The sequence below is a fragment of the Tachysurus fulvidraco genome, chromosome 9 (assembly GCF_022655615.1).
Source record: "Tachysurus fulvidraco isolate hzauxx_2018 chromosome 9, HZAU_PFXX_2.0, whole genome shotgun sequence".
NCBI lineage: Eukaryota > Metazoa > Chordata > Actinopteri > Siluriformes > Bagridae > Tachysurus > Tachysurus fulvidraco.
Genome location: NC_062526.1, coordinates 4,417,188 through 4,434,687, shown reverse-complemented (window position 1 = coordinate 4,434,687; position 17,500 = coordinate 4,417,188). Strand labels below are relative to the sequence as shown.

At 40.3% G+C, this 17,500-nt stretch overlaps 2 protein-coding genes across 3 annotated transcripts in view; both read right to left on the bottom strand.

The window, feature by feature from the left end:
• The window catches only part of ppil2 (peptidylprolyl isomerase (cyclophilin)-like 2), a 34,871-nt gene extending 29,174 nt beyond the window's left edge, over positions 1 to 5,697 (bottom strand). The window contains exons 1-5 of the mRNA XM_027162865.2: positions 5,538 to 5,697; positions 5,280 to 5,329; positions 5,150 to 5,195; positions 4,635 to 4,697; positions 3,879 to 3,930 (exon numbers count right to left, since the gene is read on the bottom strand). Of these exons, the coding sequence (XP_027018666.2) occupies positions 3,879 to 3,930; positions 4,635 to 4,697; positions 5,150 to 5,195; positions 5,280 to 5,329; positions 5,538 to 5,569 (243 nt within the window). The 5' untranslated portion in view covers positions 5,570 to 5,697. The remainder of the gene's footprint in view (positions 1 to 3,878; positions 3,931 to 4,634; positions 4,698 to 5,149; positions 5,196 to 5,279; positions 5,330 to 5,537) is intronic.
• A 4,079-nt stretch (positions 5,698 to 9,776) lies between these two features.
• gal3st1a (galactose-3-O-sulfotransferase 1a) overlaps positions 9,777 to 17,500 on the bottom strand; it is a 13,811-nt gene continuing 6,087 nt past the window's right edge. For both annotated transcript variants that reach the window (XM_027162738.2, XM_027162739.2), the window contains exons 2-3: positions 12,525 to 12,657; positions 9,777 to 11,465 (exon numbers count right to left, since the gene is read on the bottom strand). In XM_027162738.2, the coding sequence (XP_027018539.2) occupies positions 10,307 to 11,465; positions 12,525 to 12,657 (1,292 nt within the window). In that variant the 3' untranslated portion in view covers positions 9,777 to 10,306. The remainder of the gene's footprint in view (positions 11,466 to 12,524; positions 12,658 to 17,500) is intronic.

The window sequence follows — 17,500 nt, the reverse complement described above, 5'->3', positions numbered from 1 at the left end:
TATTTGTCTGTCTATCCCTCCTGCTCTCTCGGTCTCTCTCTCCCTCTGTCTGTCTATCCCTTACACTCTCTTCTGCTCTCTCTCTCTCTCTCTCTCTCTCTCTCTGTCGCTATCACTTTCTCTCAGTATGAAACAATCCACACAATCCCAGCAACACTTGGCAATCGCGAGCTCGTGGTGTTGAGAGACGACGATTGCGTAGCCGTCCTCTACGTGCTACGATGTTCAACGACGCACAAGACTGATTAAATGTGAAACTGATGGCTTCATGTGTTAAACTCCTTCCTCCTGTATTGAGTGTGAGCTCATGATGGCTGCTGGATGAAATTTAACCGAGACAAAATTAGAGCTGGGAGAAAAAAAAACAACAACTGCATTTCGTGTATAAAACCTCACCGTGAGCACTTTTTAAAACAATTATGGCACATGACAAATGTTTTCAGCAGATCTTTGAAAAGGATTATTGGAGCTTCAGGTAATAACCACGTCGATAAAGCTTTATATTGAGTTTTGTTATAATAAGTATAAATTATGTAGGTGTTCAGTGTTTATTTTTTATCTCAAACAGCTGCTGCGTCGCAACCCTCGAGCCTGCGATCCATTTTCATTGGGATATTGAACAGATGTGAAGTAAAGCGACAGATAGCATGATGATGATTGGATATGGCTGTAGACGAGCTCTTAAGGATGATCCAGATCAAAGATGCAGATCAACGACAGACTTCTCAAAGGCTCGGGATCGGCACCGGGGTTGATAAACAGGGGAAGAGTAAAAAGGCGCATTTGCATGTTTAATGATCTCTGTGTTACTGCTTAATTAACGTCTCCTCCTATTAAAGCAGCTGCTTGTGAGAGCTGATGTTTAAGGATGAAAGGATTTTAAGGATGCTGCAGTGGGGAGGGGGGGGGGCAGTCTGACAGTGACGGTGAAATTTACACTTAAGCACCAGAAAGTTCATTATTTTCCTACCACAGAAGGTTCAAGCATGTTTTATTCCACTTATGTCAACTATTACAACCAAACTGTAAAGAACGTCACTCTGTACTTTTTATAGTTCCCTCGATGGAACAAGGACGCCATCACTTTCCACATTCTTTCGCTTTTTCTCGCCGTTACCATGGCAACAACCTTAGGTTACAGCTTTACCGCTGACTGTTACTGTTAATTGCTTACACTGGAGACTCCTTAAAAAAATTACATACAAGAGAGAGAGAGAGGGAGGGGAAAAGAGAAAGAAAGAAAGAAAGAAAGAAAGAAAGAAAGAAAGAATGGATGAAAGAAAGAAAGAGAAATAGAAAGGAAGAAAGAAAGAAAAATAGAAAGAAAGAAATAGAAAAAGAAAGAAAGAAAGAAAGAAAGAAAGAAAGAAAGAAAGAAAGAAAGAAAGGATGGAAGAAAGAAAGAAAGGATGGAAGAAAGAAAGAAAGAAAGAAAGAAAGAAAGAAAGAAAGGATGGATGGAAGAAAGAAAGAAAGAAAGAAAGAAAGAAAGAAAGAAAGAAAGAAAGAAAGGATGGAAGAAAGGATGGATGGAAGAAAGAAAGAAAGAAAGAAAGAAAGGATGGAAGAAAGGATGGATGGAAGAAAGAAAGAAAGAAAGAAAGAAAGAAAGGGTGGAAGAAAGAATAAAAGAAAGAAAGAATAAAGATTTTTAAGTTTCAACTTGTTACCATGGTAACACTCCTGCAGTGCAAAACTTACAGTTGACACCGGAGACTCCTTTAAAAATAAATAAATAAATAAATAAATAAAACCCCGCCGATCGTCTCCAGTCTCTGCGACAGCTTGTCCTATAAAACAATAACCCACTAGCGTATTTAAATAACTTGAGATTTGCCTGAACAACCATCAGAGCTGCTGTTATAGAATATGAATCAACACCTGGCCAATCAGAATGTAGGATTTAACCAGAGGTCGATATGGTTTGTCTTTTTTTCCCTCTCTGAGAACGACGGTGTAACATGAGGACGGAGCGGCCGTGAGGTCACGTCCCACCTTCGCTCTGCCTCTAATAGATTTCCAGCTAATCGGGAGTTGAAATGGCATCAGGTGTGAAACGCTCGTCACTCGATCCTCTCACATCGATTAACTGATGATGTAATGTTTGGAAAAGTGCATGCTGGGAAATGACAGCTACATGACTGCATCCAAGACAATCTAAGTGTAAGAATAACACACTGACTCATGGTGTGACATCACTTCCTGTTGCAATGCTTGACAAGTGTCTGATCCCTGCATTAAAAAACGAGCACTTTATTCCTTTACTCTGTCCTGCTTTGTCTCCTCCTTATATCTGTTACGCTCCGCTCAAAGAGATCAGCTGTGAAAGACTGGTGGTGGAAATCGTGGACTAGACCGATCGGAACGCCGTAGAGCCGCAGAACATTCGATTCTACGTCTATTCTACTTCAAAGCTCATTAACGTGGTGCTGGAAAACAGAGTGATAAGTAAAAGAAGGGTAAAACCTGAGGTTATCGAGTACATGTGAAATGTTTTGTCTCTTTAATTAGCATGAACAATGTCTTCCCCCGACATCAGAGGGACGCGCGACCGCTAACGTCTCAGTGGAGCGACAGAAAACAGCACCGGCCCAGAGAGCCATGGAGGTCTCGTTTAATGTGACAGAGAGGACCGTGGTGTAGTGCGAGGAAGGAGGATTGTGTTGTGAGAAAGGGATTCTCTTCACTACTTCACACACACACACACACAGTTTTCCCACCAGCTGAAACTGTGTGTGTGTTACAAACAAGTCCAGACATGTCCCTGTCCACAAGATATGACTGTTCCTGCAGATCTCTCTCTCTCACACACATGACCATTCAGGAAAGTTTTTGGCAGAACACCCAAGCTGTGTGCACACACACACACACACACACACACACACACACACACACACACACACCAAGACATGTAAAGGAACATCCAGACCAAAACAAACAAATGTGCAACACACGGAGAACCCAAACATACTCTGAGTACAAGGAGACTGTGATACACTATGATACACTCTATCTCTCTCACACACACACACACACACATTTTTGCCCAACTTGTTCACAACATTCATTTAAAAATATTAACCGTTGTTATGGTGAAGCGCCTTGGTAACAGGCAGGTTAAAAAACTGGAGGGGAAAAAACTAAATAAATAAAAACACTATCCGCCACCTTCTACATACACGAGCTCACAGAAGCGTACGATTGGCTAGTGCTGGTGTGATGGACAGAAGAGATCCCGAATAAATAATCCTGATAAACTCCCACATATCTCTTCTAGATTAAGAAATATCCAAATGAATTTGTGGGGAATTTGGTTTTCGAAGCCAAGAGACATGTCAGGGTGAATATTCAACGCTCTGAACGAAACATCAGTGTAAAAGGTCACTCAGTTATACGACAGGATTTGATCCGAATAACGGAACACACTGAGATCCACAGGACATGATCTGAATCCTCCTGGATTCAATCACTGCTACTTCTGCTTCATCTCTATCCTTCCTTTCACACAAAGTACATTTTCTCTCATTGGCTGAGATTAGCTTTGTTTCACTTTGTGTGTGCGTGTGTGTGTGTGCGTGTGTGTGTTGTTTAAGAAAAAGGTAATATAGTTCATGACTAATCTGAGTGACTCCACAGATCCAGTAGAGAAAACAGGAAGTGCTGAGATGACCAAGATAATGAGATCCTAGTTCAGGTTCTGAGGATGAAGCTGTAGCTGGCAACAGCTGGCACACCTGAAGCTTCTCTTCCTGTTACACAACCTCACTTCCTCTTTGGGGTTAAGGATCGCTCCGCGGAGCTTGGACGCCCTCTCCTGGCTGCACGGGTTCATTTCATCGTCACGTTTAACTAGAGAGAGATTAAGAAACTGAACATACCTCTCCTGAGATGGGGTTCGTTCCAAACTTCTTGATCCAGGGAACTATACTCCTGCAGAGGGAAAGCACATCGATAATATTTTACTTTTTTTTTTTTCTTTAGATTTAACCTGAACATATACACAAAAAATGTTACATATACAAAAAAGTCAGGAACACAACTCAGCAAATGAAGGTTAAGGGCCTTACACATGGGCCCAGTAGTGTCGACTCAATGGACCTGGGATTTAAACTCACGACGTTCTGATCCGTAGCCTCGTCACCTTAACCACAGAGCTACCACATCCCTAAACGGGTCAGTGAGAACGTTAACGTGTGTTTTATTATTTTCCCAGAGAACAAAAATTGAGTTTTCTGCTGTTTGGTTGTGTCTATGTTCAGCATCGAATGTCTTGGTCATGTCTCACTCCAGAGTGGTGTTTAATAAGAAGCTCATATGAAAGTAAACACTCAGAGATTTAAGTATTTTGTAAGATCTGTTTGTGTACAAGAAATCTAAGACAATACATTCATGTTCGAATCAAATGTTGATCTCAAACCTATTTCTTTTCTCTGAGATTCTCTGAGTGTTCGTTCGTCTAAAAAGCGGCCAATAAATGAAGGTGTTTCTTTTTAAGAAGTTGTCAAATTCAGTGTGAGGTTATCAACAGAGGGAAAAACACGTCTCACGCTGAAAGCCGACAGAATCGGTTTAGATCGGATTCACAGACAATGAATCATTCACTTGTTGAATAAAGAAATAGATATTCTACTCACATGAGGTCAAACACCACGCCTTCTTCGGTACACATCGGATACTCGAATGGCTGAAGAGACAAACTACAAACACACACACACACACACACACACACACACACATAGCGTGATGAATATTAATGATTAATAATAAGACTTGGTTCATTTTAAGCCAATTTGCTAGCACACATTGTACTAATGGCCAGCAACGACTGTCGATGTGGCAGCATTTTATTTAATTAGATGTCCTGTTTCTATTTTGATAAAAGTGTGACACTAAATGATCCTTAATCATTAATAAACTTTAGGTAACACCATGGCTTACACATTGCTGTTGTTTTTAATCATGTTCTAAGTAAAAAAAAACTATATTTTACCTTTATATTTATTTAAAAATCTATTTTTATAGACACATGGACAACCTAATAATAGATTCCAATGTAAAATATGGCCTCAAATCATCTACCATATTACTTTAGTGTCCTTCAGATATTAGCCCTGAACATTATTTTGTGTAACACCTCCACCAAACTCACCTGCAGTGGTCGAAGGGCAATCGCCTGAAGTCAGACTTGGGAATTTCTGTAAAATAAACCCATATAAATGATCGAATCTTATCTGATTACTTAATATTTATTATTTAAGATCTGCTTTCTGTGGACACACCTGCCTTCTTCCCTCCATAGAAGTTAGTGTACTCTGCACAGGTGATGTACCTGAAAACAAAGACATACACATATATATGATCAGTGTACAGACTAAACAAACCAAACTGTTAGCTCTTATACATCGTTATAATCAATATGTGTAAAGAGTTTTAATGACAAATCGAATTTTAAAGCGCACTTAGCGAACTAGCCGTTAGCTCTCCACAGAAAAGCGCATATATGTATTAGCAAAACAAGACGGTTACACTAAACTTACATCTTATCTTTCTGGTGCTGTCGCTTCCCCATTTTGACGAGAAACGTGAACAAAATCCAACAAACAAATGTAGAATTTCTTCGCGCAAAATAAAACCACACACACTACACTTCCCGAACTAGAGTTGTAAGCTGTTCGACGGTTAAATGTGTCCGTGTGAAACAGCGTTGTGGTGTTTTTCGTTCTTCTTTCATCCTTTGTTTGTTTGTTTGTTTGTTTGTTTGTTTGTTTTAAAGACGTTTGGGAGTATCAGAATATTGACTAAAATAATTGTAACGGGAAAACATATATAAATATATATGTATATTCTCCCAAAACAAATAAACATAAAATGTTCAGCAAGGAACATTATTGTTTACAGCAATTGTATGTTATGGTATGTTGTGTTGTCTGTATAGTTTATATTAAAATGTTAATGGCCCTTAATGATTTTACAGATTTTTTATTACATAAAACATGGGTACATTATTTTTATTGAATGCAAACTCCAGGCTGTCTGTGAAGGATTTCATATACAGTATATGATTAAACATACACACACACACACACACACACACACACACACACATATAAAACCTTCAAGACTATCTACAGATAATTGGTGTGTATTTGAATGAAATATGACAAACAACACACTGTATATTAGGGCTGTCAAGTGTTACGCATTGAGTGACAGTCACGCATTGAGAGTCACAGTCACGCATTTCGGTCTTTTGTCACTCTCTCTCTCTCTCTCACTCTCTCTCTCTCTCTCTCACACACACACACACACACACACACACACACACACACACACACACACACACACACACACACACACAAATTAATAAATGGAAATTAAATTAATACTTTGTATCTGATTAAATTGCGGTCAGCAATCCTTACCAAACTTAACAACTCTCCCATTATTGTATTTATTTATTTATCTATCTATCTATCTATCTATCTATCTATCTATCTATCTATCTATCTATGTATTTATATATATATATTTATTTATTTCTGTTTTGTTTTTGTTTTGTTTGGGTTTTTTTGGGGGGGGGGGCATGTCATGGCATGGAAATGGACATGTCACGTTTGCCTGCACTCAAAACTTGAGAGCCCTGGAATATATCTTGGATTAACTATTAAACTATTAACCTTTAGATACAGATTATTTAGGCCAAAACTTTTAAGCCACATTCTATTAGGAAATGAAACAGTGGGTCAGAGCTCCATGGTCCCTGGGTCAATACTGAGCCCAGATTACTGCCAGTGTAAAGTTTAGCATGTTCTCACTGTGTCCATATAGGTTTCCTTCAGGTTCTTGGTTTTTCTCCCACTGTCCATAAACTCTACATTTGTAAGTAAGTCTGTGCATGTCCAGCATTGAACTGACAAACAATTATTCCCAGGAAATTATTCCCTAGATCAACAGAAACACTGACCAAGGCGAAGCACTTACTAATGATGAATGAATGAATGGATTCAGCAGCTGTAAATCCTCAGTGTCCTCAGATTGATTCTAGATGTTTGATTATTTTCTAATGGGATCCAGTATTGACTCACAGCACACAGGTCTGTTGGTGTCTGATGATGATGTTTGGTAATAAACTGGGCTTTACTGGGAATTGTATAGACCTTGGAGATTTTGGTTTCTCATTCATTATTCTCTTTTTCAGTTTGTGTATGAAGCTTTTTGACATTTCGTCATAGCTGCTTTCCACAAAAATGTCAGATGTCTCTGTCTGTCCCGATGAAGTGTTTTTAATGGATTCGGTGATTTACTGTGTCTTTCCTGTCTGATGCTGCAGGTGTGGAGTTTGTGTATCCTGTTTTACAGATCCGGGTGAGTTTTACGATTTTCACCCACAGGCCTGGACGCTTTCATCCCCTTTTATCTCTTCATAGATACGTCACTTCTAGTCTTCAGCGCTTGATGAGACTGAGGAGGTTAATGATGGGACACAGAGCTGAACTTTCACTTTCAACACACAATGAGGCGATTTTTCCCTTCGACTTCTTTATTTACTGACCAGAATAAAGACATTCAACCGTCATCATGTTTATATGGAACACACACACACTCACACAAACACTCAAACAAACAAACTAACCAACACACACAAACACAAACACTGAAACAGACACACACACACTCACATAAAAACACTCACACACTAACACACAAACTTACACACACTCACCAACACACACACATTCACACAAACACTCAAACAAACACTCAAACACACAGACACACACTCACATAAACACAAACTCACACACACACTCACCAACACAAGCTCACACACATACTCAAACAAACCCATTTACAAATTGAACTCTGAAACTCAAAGGGCAATCTTCGGAAACTGGCATGTGGGATTTTTTTTTTTTTAAATCAGTTGTGAAGATTCTCGTGTAGAATTGATTTAGAATTAATGAATTTTACTTACAGCATCATTCTTATACTTATAGACTCGTTTAAGGTTTTGGGATTAACAGATGTTAATGACCACAAATAACAATAACGTTAAAATAGCCTTATATTATGAATAAAAGCATTTTTTTTAACCGTGAAATGTGTAACGACAACTTTCACATTAATAAGAATCTCCGTGGACCGTAATGACAAAACCCACAATAATATATTGTGAAGTTTCAGGAGTCTTTTAGTCTCAATATTAGAATATTCCAATTATCGTTTTTATTTTTTATTTTTTTGCATTAAGAATTTCTTATTTTTTTAATATCCATTGTGTCCCACTGTGATTGTGTCCTGTAATGGAATGGCACCGTGTTCATTGGGTCCCACACCTTGTCCCCTGGGATAGTCTGTGGGTTCCCTGTGACCCTGTGTACATAATACAGATGAAGCCACCTGGAGGAAAAAAATGACCAAATGTGTAGCAGTGAAATATAGCTTCATAAATGTCTGAATAAAATGTTATACATTCAGATTCAGTCACTCAGATTATATAAGATCATGAACGTTTCCACAGTTTGTAGTGTTACAACCTGGAACTGGAACAGACTCAATGTGTTGCTTCTCTCACTATTGCCACAGTCACAAGACAGCTAGCATCACGAGTGTGCCTTAATCTTTATTATTTAATGGTTTCAAAATTGTTCCAAGCTTGTTTTGGTCTTCTCACAGACTCTGACACCAAGTCAGGAACAGGTACGTATATTTATTTTAAGATCACGTGACACTTTAATTACATGACTCACGAATCAACGAAATATGTGACTTCAGCTGGTGACCCAGAACTAATCCATAGCCTTGACTAATGGAGTGAAGACTTGTATATTTTACTTAAATAATTGTGCATGCGATATTGAAGTGAGGCATCTGATGATTAAAGCTTCTGTGATACCAGACAATTTGTGACCGAATCTGTTATGAAGTGATGGTGATGTAAAAGAAGGACTATTTTAAAAGGAGCAGCGACTGGTGCAGATATGGATCCCCTCCATCAGATGCTCCGGCTCTCATTTCGAGGCTTGATGAGTGACGACGGACAGGAGAGTCTGGCTTTGTACAGTGTACAAATAAACAAACAAACAAACAAATAAATAAATAAATTGTACAATTAATACATTTGTGTTAAGCAGACACTTAATGTTGCATTAAATATATTTTCTTTGTTTCCCCCTGGGGGCACGGTGGCTTAGTGGTTAGCAAGTTTGTCTCACACCTCTAGGGTTGGGGTTCGATGCCCACCTCCGCCTTGTGTGTGTGGAGTTTGCATGTTCTCCCCGTGCCTCGGGGGTTTCCTCCGGGTACTCCGGTTTCCTCCCCCGGTCCAAAGACATGCATGGTAGGTCGATTGGCATCTCTGGAAAATTGTCCGTAGTGTGTGAGTGAATGAGAGTGTGTGTGTGCCCTGCGATGGGTTGGCACTCCGTCCAGGGTGTATCCTGCCTTGATGCCCGATGACGCCTGAGATAGACACAGGCTCCCCGTGACCCGAGGTAGTTCGGATAAGCGGTAGAAGATGAATGAATGAATGAATGAAAAGAGGTTTTTAAGATGTCCAAATTTGGCATAAGACAAGATTTTGACCATAATCGATTACAGAATATTAAAAATTAGCCAATAAATATGTTGAGGTAAAGCTATAAGAGGTTTAAAAGAATTGTGAAGCTTCACTGAGTCTGAAAAATTCTCAGAAGATAAGAACCAAGATAACTGAATAACTTTAAAACAACTTCATCTCTCGTACAACCACGACGAAGACAAATCACCAAACCATATTCGTGTTAGTTTTCATTTTATTCATAAAAGTTACATCTCACATTTTGTGTGTGCCTAATATCTAACAGCTGACTCTTAAGTCCTTCTGGACAAAGATATATCTATCGCACATAGCGCAGTTTTGCTCTTTGGTCAGCTGAATTGATCATATTAGCTGATAAAACAATTAAAACAGGAACACATAGCATCCCTGTGCCTCCGTGTACAACTTCAGTTAACTTTACTAAGAGGACTTTACTGATACGGCATTGGCAGCATGCAAAGAGAAACCTTTTCGGGTGTCGCTGATTTGTTTTTTCATGATTGACGCAAGCACCAGTTAACAATTTTATAAACCGCAGTAAAATGACTTCAGTGAAAACAAAGCCGAACAATCGAAATGACATTAAAATCTGCCGGCTCATGACAGTCAAGTCTGTTTACCGCTTGGATGACTTTCAAAACTGTATTCACTTAGAGTGAGATTTTGGTTTGGTTCACAGCGGTCATTTGGGAGGAGATCAGATGTTGACAGGCTAATTTTTCAAATCTACCAGTGAAGGATGTCCCTCACGTGACCCCACAGTTTAGTGATCCACAAATTGACTCCTAAGTCTGTCAGGTACTGCAGCTCAGGTGTCAACATCTTCCTACACAGTTTTTGATGTGCTGTGTCTACATTCTTTTTCAGATTGTATCCCATAATAGACTTCTCCCCTATAGGTTGCCACGGCTGCATGGAAGTCTCATGGATGCTCCCGGCGTCCACCGCATGGCCACCTTCGATGCAGATGTTGGTCATTTCTGCATTCCGGCGCCGCAGCTCTGCCACGTCGGTCGCCATGCGCTCTGGACCGTACGCCTCCACTTTCTTCCAGAAGGTGGCGTTAAAGTGTTGATAGAGCTTCCAGTCAATAGCGTTCCACTGCAAGGCTTTGGCTCTGAGCTTGTGGTTCAGCTTGGAGACAGTGGACCCCTTCCGGGCGTTGAGTTTGAAGAACAGCAGGTCTTCCATGTCCCAGCAGAGGGCGTCCTTCAACAGGATGAGCGATTCCTCGAAGTGCTCCACCAGCATGACCAAGTCGAAGCGTCTTGAAATTGCACGGATGCCCTCTTCCACTCTCGGGTCGTCTAACGGTAAATTATTGTCCTGCCCAAAGTCAAAGAAAAGCAAGTTCTTGAGGTAGTAGGAATTAAACCCTTTTGGGTCGTAATAAAGCTCAGGGTTACTAAGGAACTCTTCCATCTTATCGTCCCCGGAGATCTTCCAGGTAAAAGGTACTAAGCGGCCAAAGTAATGAAAGGACGACTCGAAGAGCTCTGCTGGATCCCTCAGGATGGTGAAGTAGACAGTGTCCGCTGGGAGCACCTTGGCTACTTCGGCTTCGTTGAAGCGCATGTGATTGCACATGATATTGAAGCACATCCCGGGACTGTAGTCCTTCACCTGCGAGCGGTAGAACAGCGAGGGGTAGAAGAAGTCGTTGCGGCTGCTCGGGAAGGCGAACTTTAGATGGTGCTTTTCGCCGAAGCGGAACAGGATGTTCAGGATAGTGCTGCTTGCTGTTTTGTGGGTTTTCATGAACATGATGTCTACTTTTGGTGTACAACGATTCTGCTCCTCTCTCGGGCCTCGATGGGCACCGCTTGAGGCAGCCATGGAGTTGCCTGGTGATGGTTGGTGGGAACATGAATAAGGCACAGGAACTCTGCAAAGCAAACCAGAAATACTGTATAAATTAGGGTTTTGGAATGAAGTCACATTGAAAGACAGGTTTGTTGAAGACAATAATAATTTAACGGATGTGCCCGGGACTGCACACTCCCAACAAGAAGGGTAGCAGACTTTTATATCTTTTCTTTTTTTTTCCAGTGAAAAAGAAGAAATATTTGATATAGTATATCATCATAGAAATACATTATTGTATCAATAAAAAAATAAAATAAAATAGCAATTAACAATGCAATTAGCGATGCATCTTGTTTGTTTCTTAGCTTGTTACCCTGGCAACAAAGAATGGTACATGTTCAGTTTTCCTGTACGTGTGAATACTGATGTGTGTTACTACTGTATACACACCGGGATGTAGTGGAAGGTAAAAGCACGTAAAGGTCATTTTCATACATTTTTACATACGAAATAGTGTTTGTTCCAATTTTAATAGAGTTTGTTGTTAGACGCTTTGACTCTAATTTGCATGATGTTCGGCACCATTAAAAAGATTTAAAATACTGTCTGGCTGCAGCATGTGTCATCCATTTGCTTAGAGGAAATATGCAATACGTGCATCAGATTCGAAGAGATGAAATGATTTTACGGTATACACCGATTCAGGACTCCGTCGGCTTTCAGCATGAGACGTGTGTTTTTCTCTCTGTCGATAAACTTATACTGAATTTTAGAGGTTGAAGATAAACACCTTCAAAAGACATATAATACTGAACATACGTAGACACAACCGAACGGGAGCAAGCTAATTTTTTTTTGTTCTCTGGGATAAAAAGTTACTACTTAATATTCTCACTGATCCATTTTGTTCTGTGACAAAAGAAGAACTCAAAATGAAGAAATTACGAAAAAAAAAGAAAGAAAGAACGAAAGAAAGAAAGAAAGAAAGAAACCTATCAATTTCTTTGCATCTTAAATTTCTCAGAGATATTGTAGTATCTTCTGAGGCTGAACACTTCTAGGATAATCGTCAATATTCCATTTGTTTAGATACAAAAACTCTGGATTTTACTCTGGAGACACTGTGAGAAGGACTTACTCTGGAAGGCTGAAATGCACCTCAGGAGCCGAAAGGCAGTAGAGCAGAATCATGCAGCTGGTGAGGAGAGTTCCCAGAACCAGACCTTTACACACCGACCTCCACTGCTTCCCCTGCTTCCCGACCATCATACCTGCCAGGGAAAGAGTCGACATCCACAATGCGTCAAAGAAAAGCATCAGAGTTAAATAGCTCATGTAAGATGAGATTTGGGAAATTCCAGTACTTCTGATATAAAGATTAACGTCAAATCTGCTCCAGTGATTCTATTGGACTATTGGAGAAGTGACGATACATCAAAAGAGTATGGGCGGGATTCAAGTCACAGGTGTGGCAGCGTGGGAAAACTCCTGAACCTGAACTGGAGCATTCAGTATGTCTCTCTTTTGCGTGTTGTGTACACCGAAGCCGAAGTCAATAGCATTGATAGCAAAATGTTTTGGTTTTTTTTGCTGTCCATTGATTAATAAAGCGATAAGCCATGAGAGGGTGTGTGATGCTGTGACGCCATTACAGCCATGCGTGAGCTTAGAATCGATACAGAGGCAACATTAGTGCCTAGGCATAGGTTATAAAAACGAACAGCGTTGGTCAATACTTTCTGTCTGGACTGAGAGGCCTAGCAGAGGATGTACTTTCTACTCCAGTTAAGGAAGTTTGGTCTGCCACCGGAGCTGTTGATGCAGTTCTACACTGCAGCCACTGAATCTGTCCTGTGCACATACATCCATCACCATCTGGTTTGGAGCAGCAACAAAACAGGACAGGAACAGACTGCAACACACAGTTAAAACAGCAGAATAAACTAGAATGTACATTTCCTGAAGAAAATGTGGAGGGGGCTTGCATGTGGCCCTCATCGTGCTGAGTGTTTTCATATGTCACATGTCCATGTTGCGCTGCGTGTGTTAGAGATTATTGGAATTTTAGGAATTTCCCATTCATTTCTATGGGATTTCTTTGGCCGCTTTTTCGTCCGCTGTATGAATATCGTTGGTTGGATCGCTTATAAAAGTCATAGCACACCTCTCCTCAATGAGCCAGTTGATTTGACACCTCATTCATGGGTCTAGGACAAAAGCTGCAGGACAAGTTACGTGCCGAAATTTTGTCCGGAAGAAGAATATCTCAGTATGCAAGATAATAAGAATGTACCTTTGCAAGCACCTTTAATAATTGGTACTCCCCTGCCCACTCCCCAGGACTTGTACCAGACAAGAACCAGAAACCGGGCATGAAAAATCATCGGGCATGAAAAATCATCTCCCTTCTCGCAGGCGCTACACAACTTTGTTTACCAAAACTGCCAGAAACAGGAACAGTTTCTTTCCCCGGTCAATCACCCTGAATAACAACTCAACATAATTATATTCCCTGCTTCATATCTATAAGTACTGCATTATAAGAACTGTCAGTCATCACATCATCCGTATCCGTTACACACACCTCTGCTGCTGTATATTGTACAAAAGTTCTAAAGTAAACTCTTTGTCGTTCCTGATGCACAACACTGTTATTTGCACTAACATGCACTCTCCTCTCACACTTTATGTACATTAATGATCCCTCATATACTCTGTATTCCTATGTAAAACTCACTTCCACTTGTGTGTGTGTGTGTGTGTGTGTGTGTGTGTGTGTGTGTATGTGTGTGTGTGTGAACATACTTGGCCAATAAACCTGATTCTGATGTTTGGGTGTAATAAAATGAGCAGAAATATGAATAAGCAGAAAGATTTAAACTTGGAATCAAAACAAAGTTAAATACCCTGTATAACCTAAAGTTTGTGCACCCTATATCGACCATCCTATATTTACTGCTTGTGTTTCAGTACGGTTACTATGGTGACAGAACACACGATGGTCAGTGACGACACGACTCCGTCCTCCCGTCCGGCCTGCTAATCTCTCGTCTCTTATCTCTTTATGATCTAATGTCATCTTGACATAAAGCCTAAGCACATTTACAAAGTTAAGACACATTTCCGGGAAATGTATTCGCGTGTAATTAAACTTGAGGCGTCAAAACATGTTAAAGGCAGAAATTAATGAAGGCACATTTTTTGTTTGCCAGAAACTTCCAAAGGGGTTTTTCCAGACCGTCAGGCAAATGTTATCTGTACGGAAAATGCTGCGTTCACATCAATTTTCCACCTTAAAGAGTTAAAAGAGACAACACGTTGATCTTCTATAACCTGACACCGAAGTTTACGTTGTATATCGTCGATCAGTACAAACAAGTAAAAGATTTGATTGCGTCAGGACTCGGTTAGTTTTCAGGGTGAGACTGTTGGATAAACTTACACTGAATTTTAGTGGGTGAAGATAAACACCGGGGGTCACGGTGGCTTAGTGGTTAGCACGTTCGCCTCACACCTCCAAGTTGGTTCGATTGGGGGTTCGATTCCCGCTTCCACATTTTGTGTGTGTGTGGAGTTTGCATGTTCTCCCCATGCCTCGGGGGTTTCCTCTGGGTACTTTCCTCCCCCGGTCCAAAGACATGCATGGTACTGTAGGTTGATTGGCATCTCTGGAAAATTGTCCGTAGTGTGTGAATGAGAGTGTGTGTGTGTGTGTGCCCTGCGATGGGTTGGCACTCCATCCAGGGTGTATCCTGCCTTGATGCCCAATGACGCCTGAGATAGGCACAGGCTCCCCGTGACCCGAGAAGTTCGGAAATGAATGAATGAAAAGATAATCACCTTCAAATTTGAGCTGCTTTTTAGATAAAGAAATCCACGTGGCATCTCAGAGAGCAGAACTGGTGTTGATATCAAAATTTAGTTTGAAGACTGGAAAAAAAATGAACCGTTTTGTTATTTCGTTTATATTTATATATATATTTATTAAGTAAGTAGAAATACTTAAGAAACCCGCCAAATTCTTAAATCTCCGAGTGTTTGTTTTCACATGAGCTTCATATTAAACACCGTTGTGAAGTGAAACATGACAAAGACAGGTAATACTGAACATAGACACAACAAACAGGAAGAAGATCCAGTCTTGATCGTAATAATCGCAATGATGCTGCCTTTTACAAATACTGTCCCTTTCATTATAGTTACAACACTGAGATTAGATCAAGTCGAACAGATAAAGCTCTGTAACACGAATTTCTCAGCACATCAGGAAACACACTGAGATTAGATCTAGCAGAACAGATAAAGCTCTGTAACACGAATTTCTCAGCACATCAGCAAAACTGGCTGTTTATCACAAACACAACATGCCTCGAATCTGCTTTCTCAGCTCAATCTGTCTCTCTAACTCGTAAGAAGGATGTTTTTTTAAATGGCGCTAGACATGGAAACTTCTCAGTGCTTCAGGACTCGTTCTAACCTGAAATCGAAGTCGTGGCCTAATGGTTAGAGAGTCTGACTCGTAACCCGACGGTGGTGGGTTCGAGTCTCGGGCCGGCTACGACTGAGGTGCCCTTGAGCAAGGCACCCAACTGCCCCAAAAGCATAAATGGCTGCCCACTGCTCTGTGTGTGTGTGTGCACTTTGGATGGGTTAAACGCAGAGAACAAATTCTGAGTATGGGTCACCGTACTTAGCCGTATGTCACGCCACTTTCACTTTAGAAATCTACAGTGTGGGATAGGAAGAAATCAGCCCCAGCTCACTTCTTGCTTCTGCACAGATGTCTGACGATCTATGATCTATGTTGATACTAGGCTCTTAAATGGTTCTTTGTCAATGTGCAAGGTTCTTTGAAGAAGCTTTAACATCCATGGAAAGTTTCCAATGCACAAATGGTTCTTTGTGGTGGAAAAAGGTTCCTTAAATCATTAAAACATTTTTTGTGTGTTTGTGTGTTTGTGTCCGTTGTGTGTGTGTGTGTGTCCGTTGTGTGTGTGTTTGTGTCCGTTGTGTGTGTGTGTGTTTGTATTTGTGTCCGTTGTGTGTGTGTCCTGTACACCAGTAAGACAATCAATAAACCAAAAGGTAAAGGGCAACCATTTGTTTGTTTGTGTGGGTGTGTGTGTGTGTGTGTGTGTGTGTGTGTGTGTGTGTGTGTTCACTGCTGTGTGTTTGCACTTTGGATGGGTTTTTCACTTCACTAGTCATCTTGCCCCAGACAGTTGCCCTTAAGATAATCTGTCTTCAGGGACGTCCGGTTCCTGCATTAGTCTCAGTAAGGTTTGTTAGCCGACTAGCTGGAGCCAAAATACTGTAAATAAAATCTGGAGCAAAACTTACACAGAAATCGTTGATCTATGAAATTATTTCATTTCCAAAACCAGACAGTTGTTTGAAGCAGAAGCCCGAGCAGTGAGATACAATACAATAAAAAATATATTCAAAACAAACAGTGTTGTAATGTAACGGAGTACCAATACTTCGTTACTGTACTTAAGTAGAAATGTCACGTATCTGTACTTTACTTCGCTATTAAACTTTATGTCAACTTTCACTTTTACTCCACTACATTTCCTAGATAAAATGTATACGTTTATATATTTTCGTTACTCGTTACTACAAAATAAAATCAGAAGAAATATGTGTGACTGTAATAATGGAGGTTTGGCGCATCACTGCTCCTAGATTGTATTACGCACGACCGCGCACTACGGAGAAACACAGGTACGCGCAGCGTGCACGCGCAGTCAGAGCAGGAGGCATTTATCTATAACGTTAATCGGTGAAAAGCCGCAAAGACAGCAACCAAAAGCAGTGAAATGTCACTATACTTATTACCAGAGTTGTAGCACAAACAAAATATTAATGCAAACAATCCATTCAATACTAAATAAAAATAACATTTATTGATATGGTCTTTGTCTTGTGAATATTTTTTTTATTATTAATGACTGCATTCATCGGACACACTGTTTGTAGAGAACGCACACATACATGAACTGATCTGATTCAAGACTGACATCATTACATCATGCATAAAATTTTGGTGTCCACTTTTGCCATTTAATAATACCATAACTTTTGGCTTACTATGTAGTCATATAATATATAATA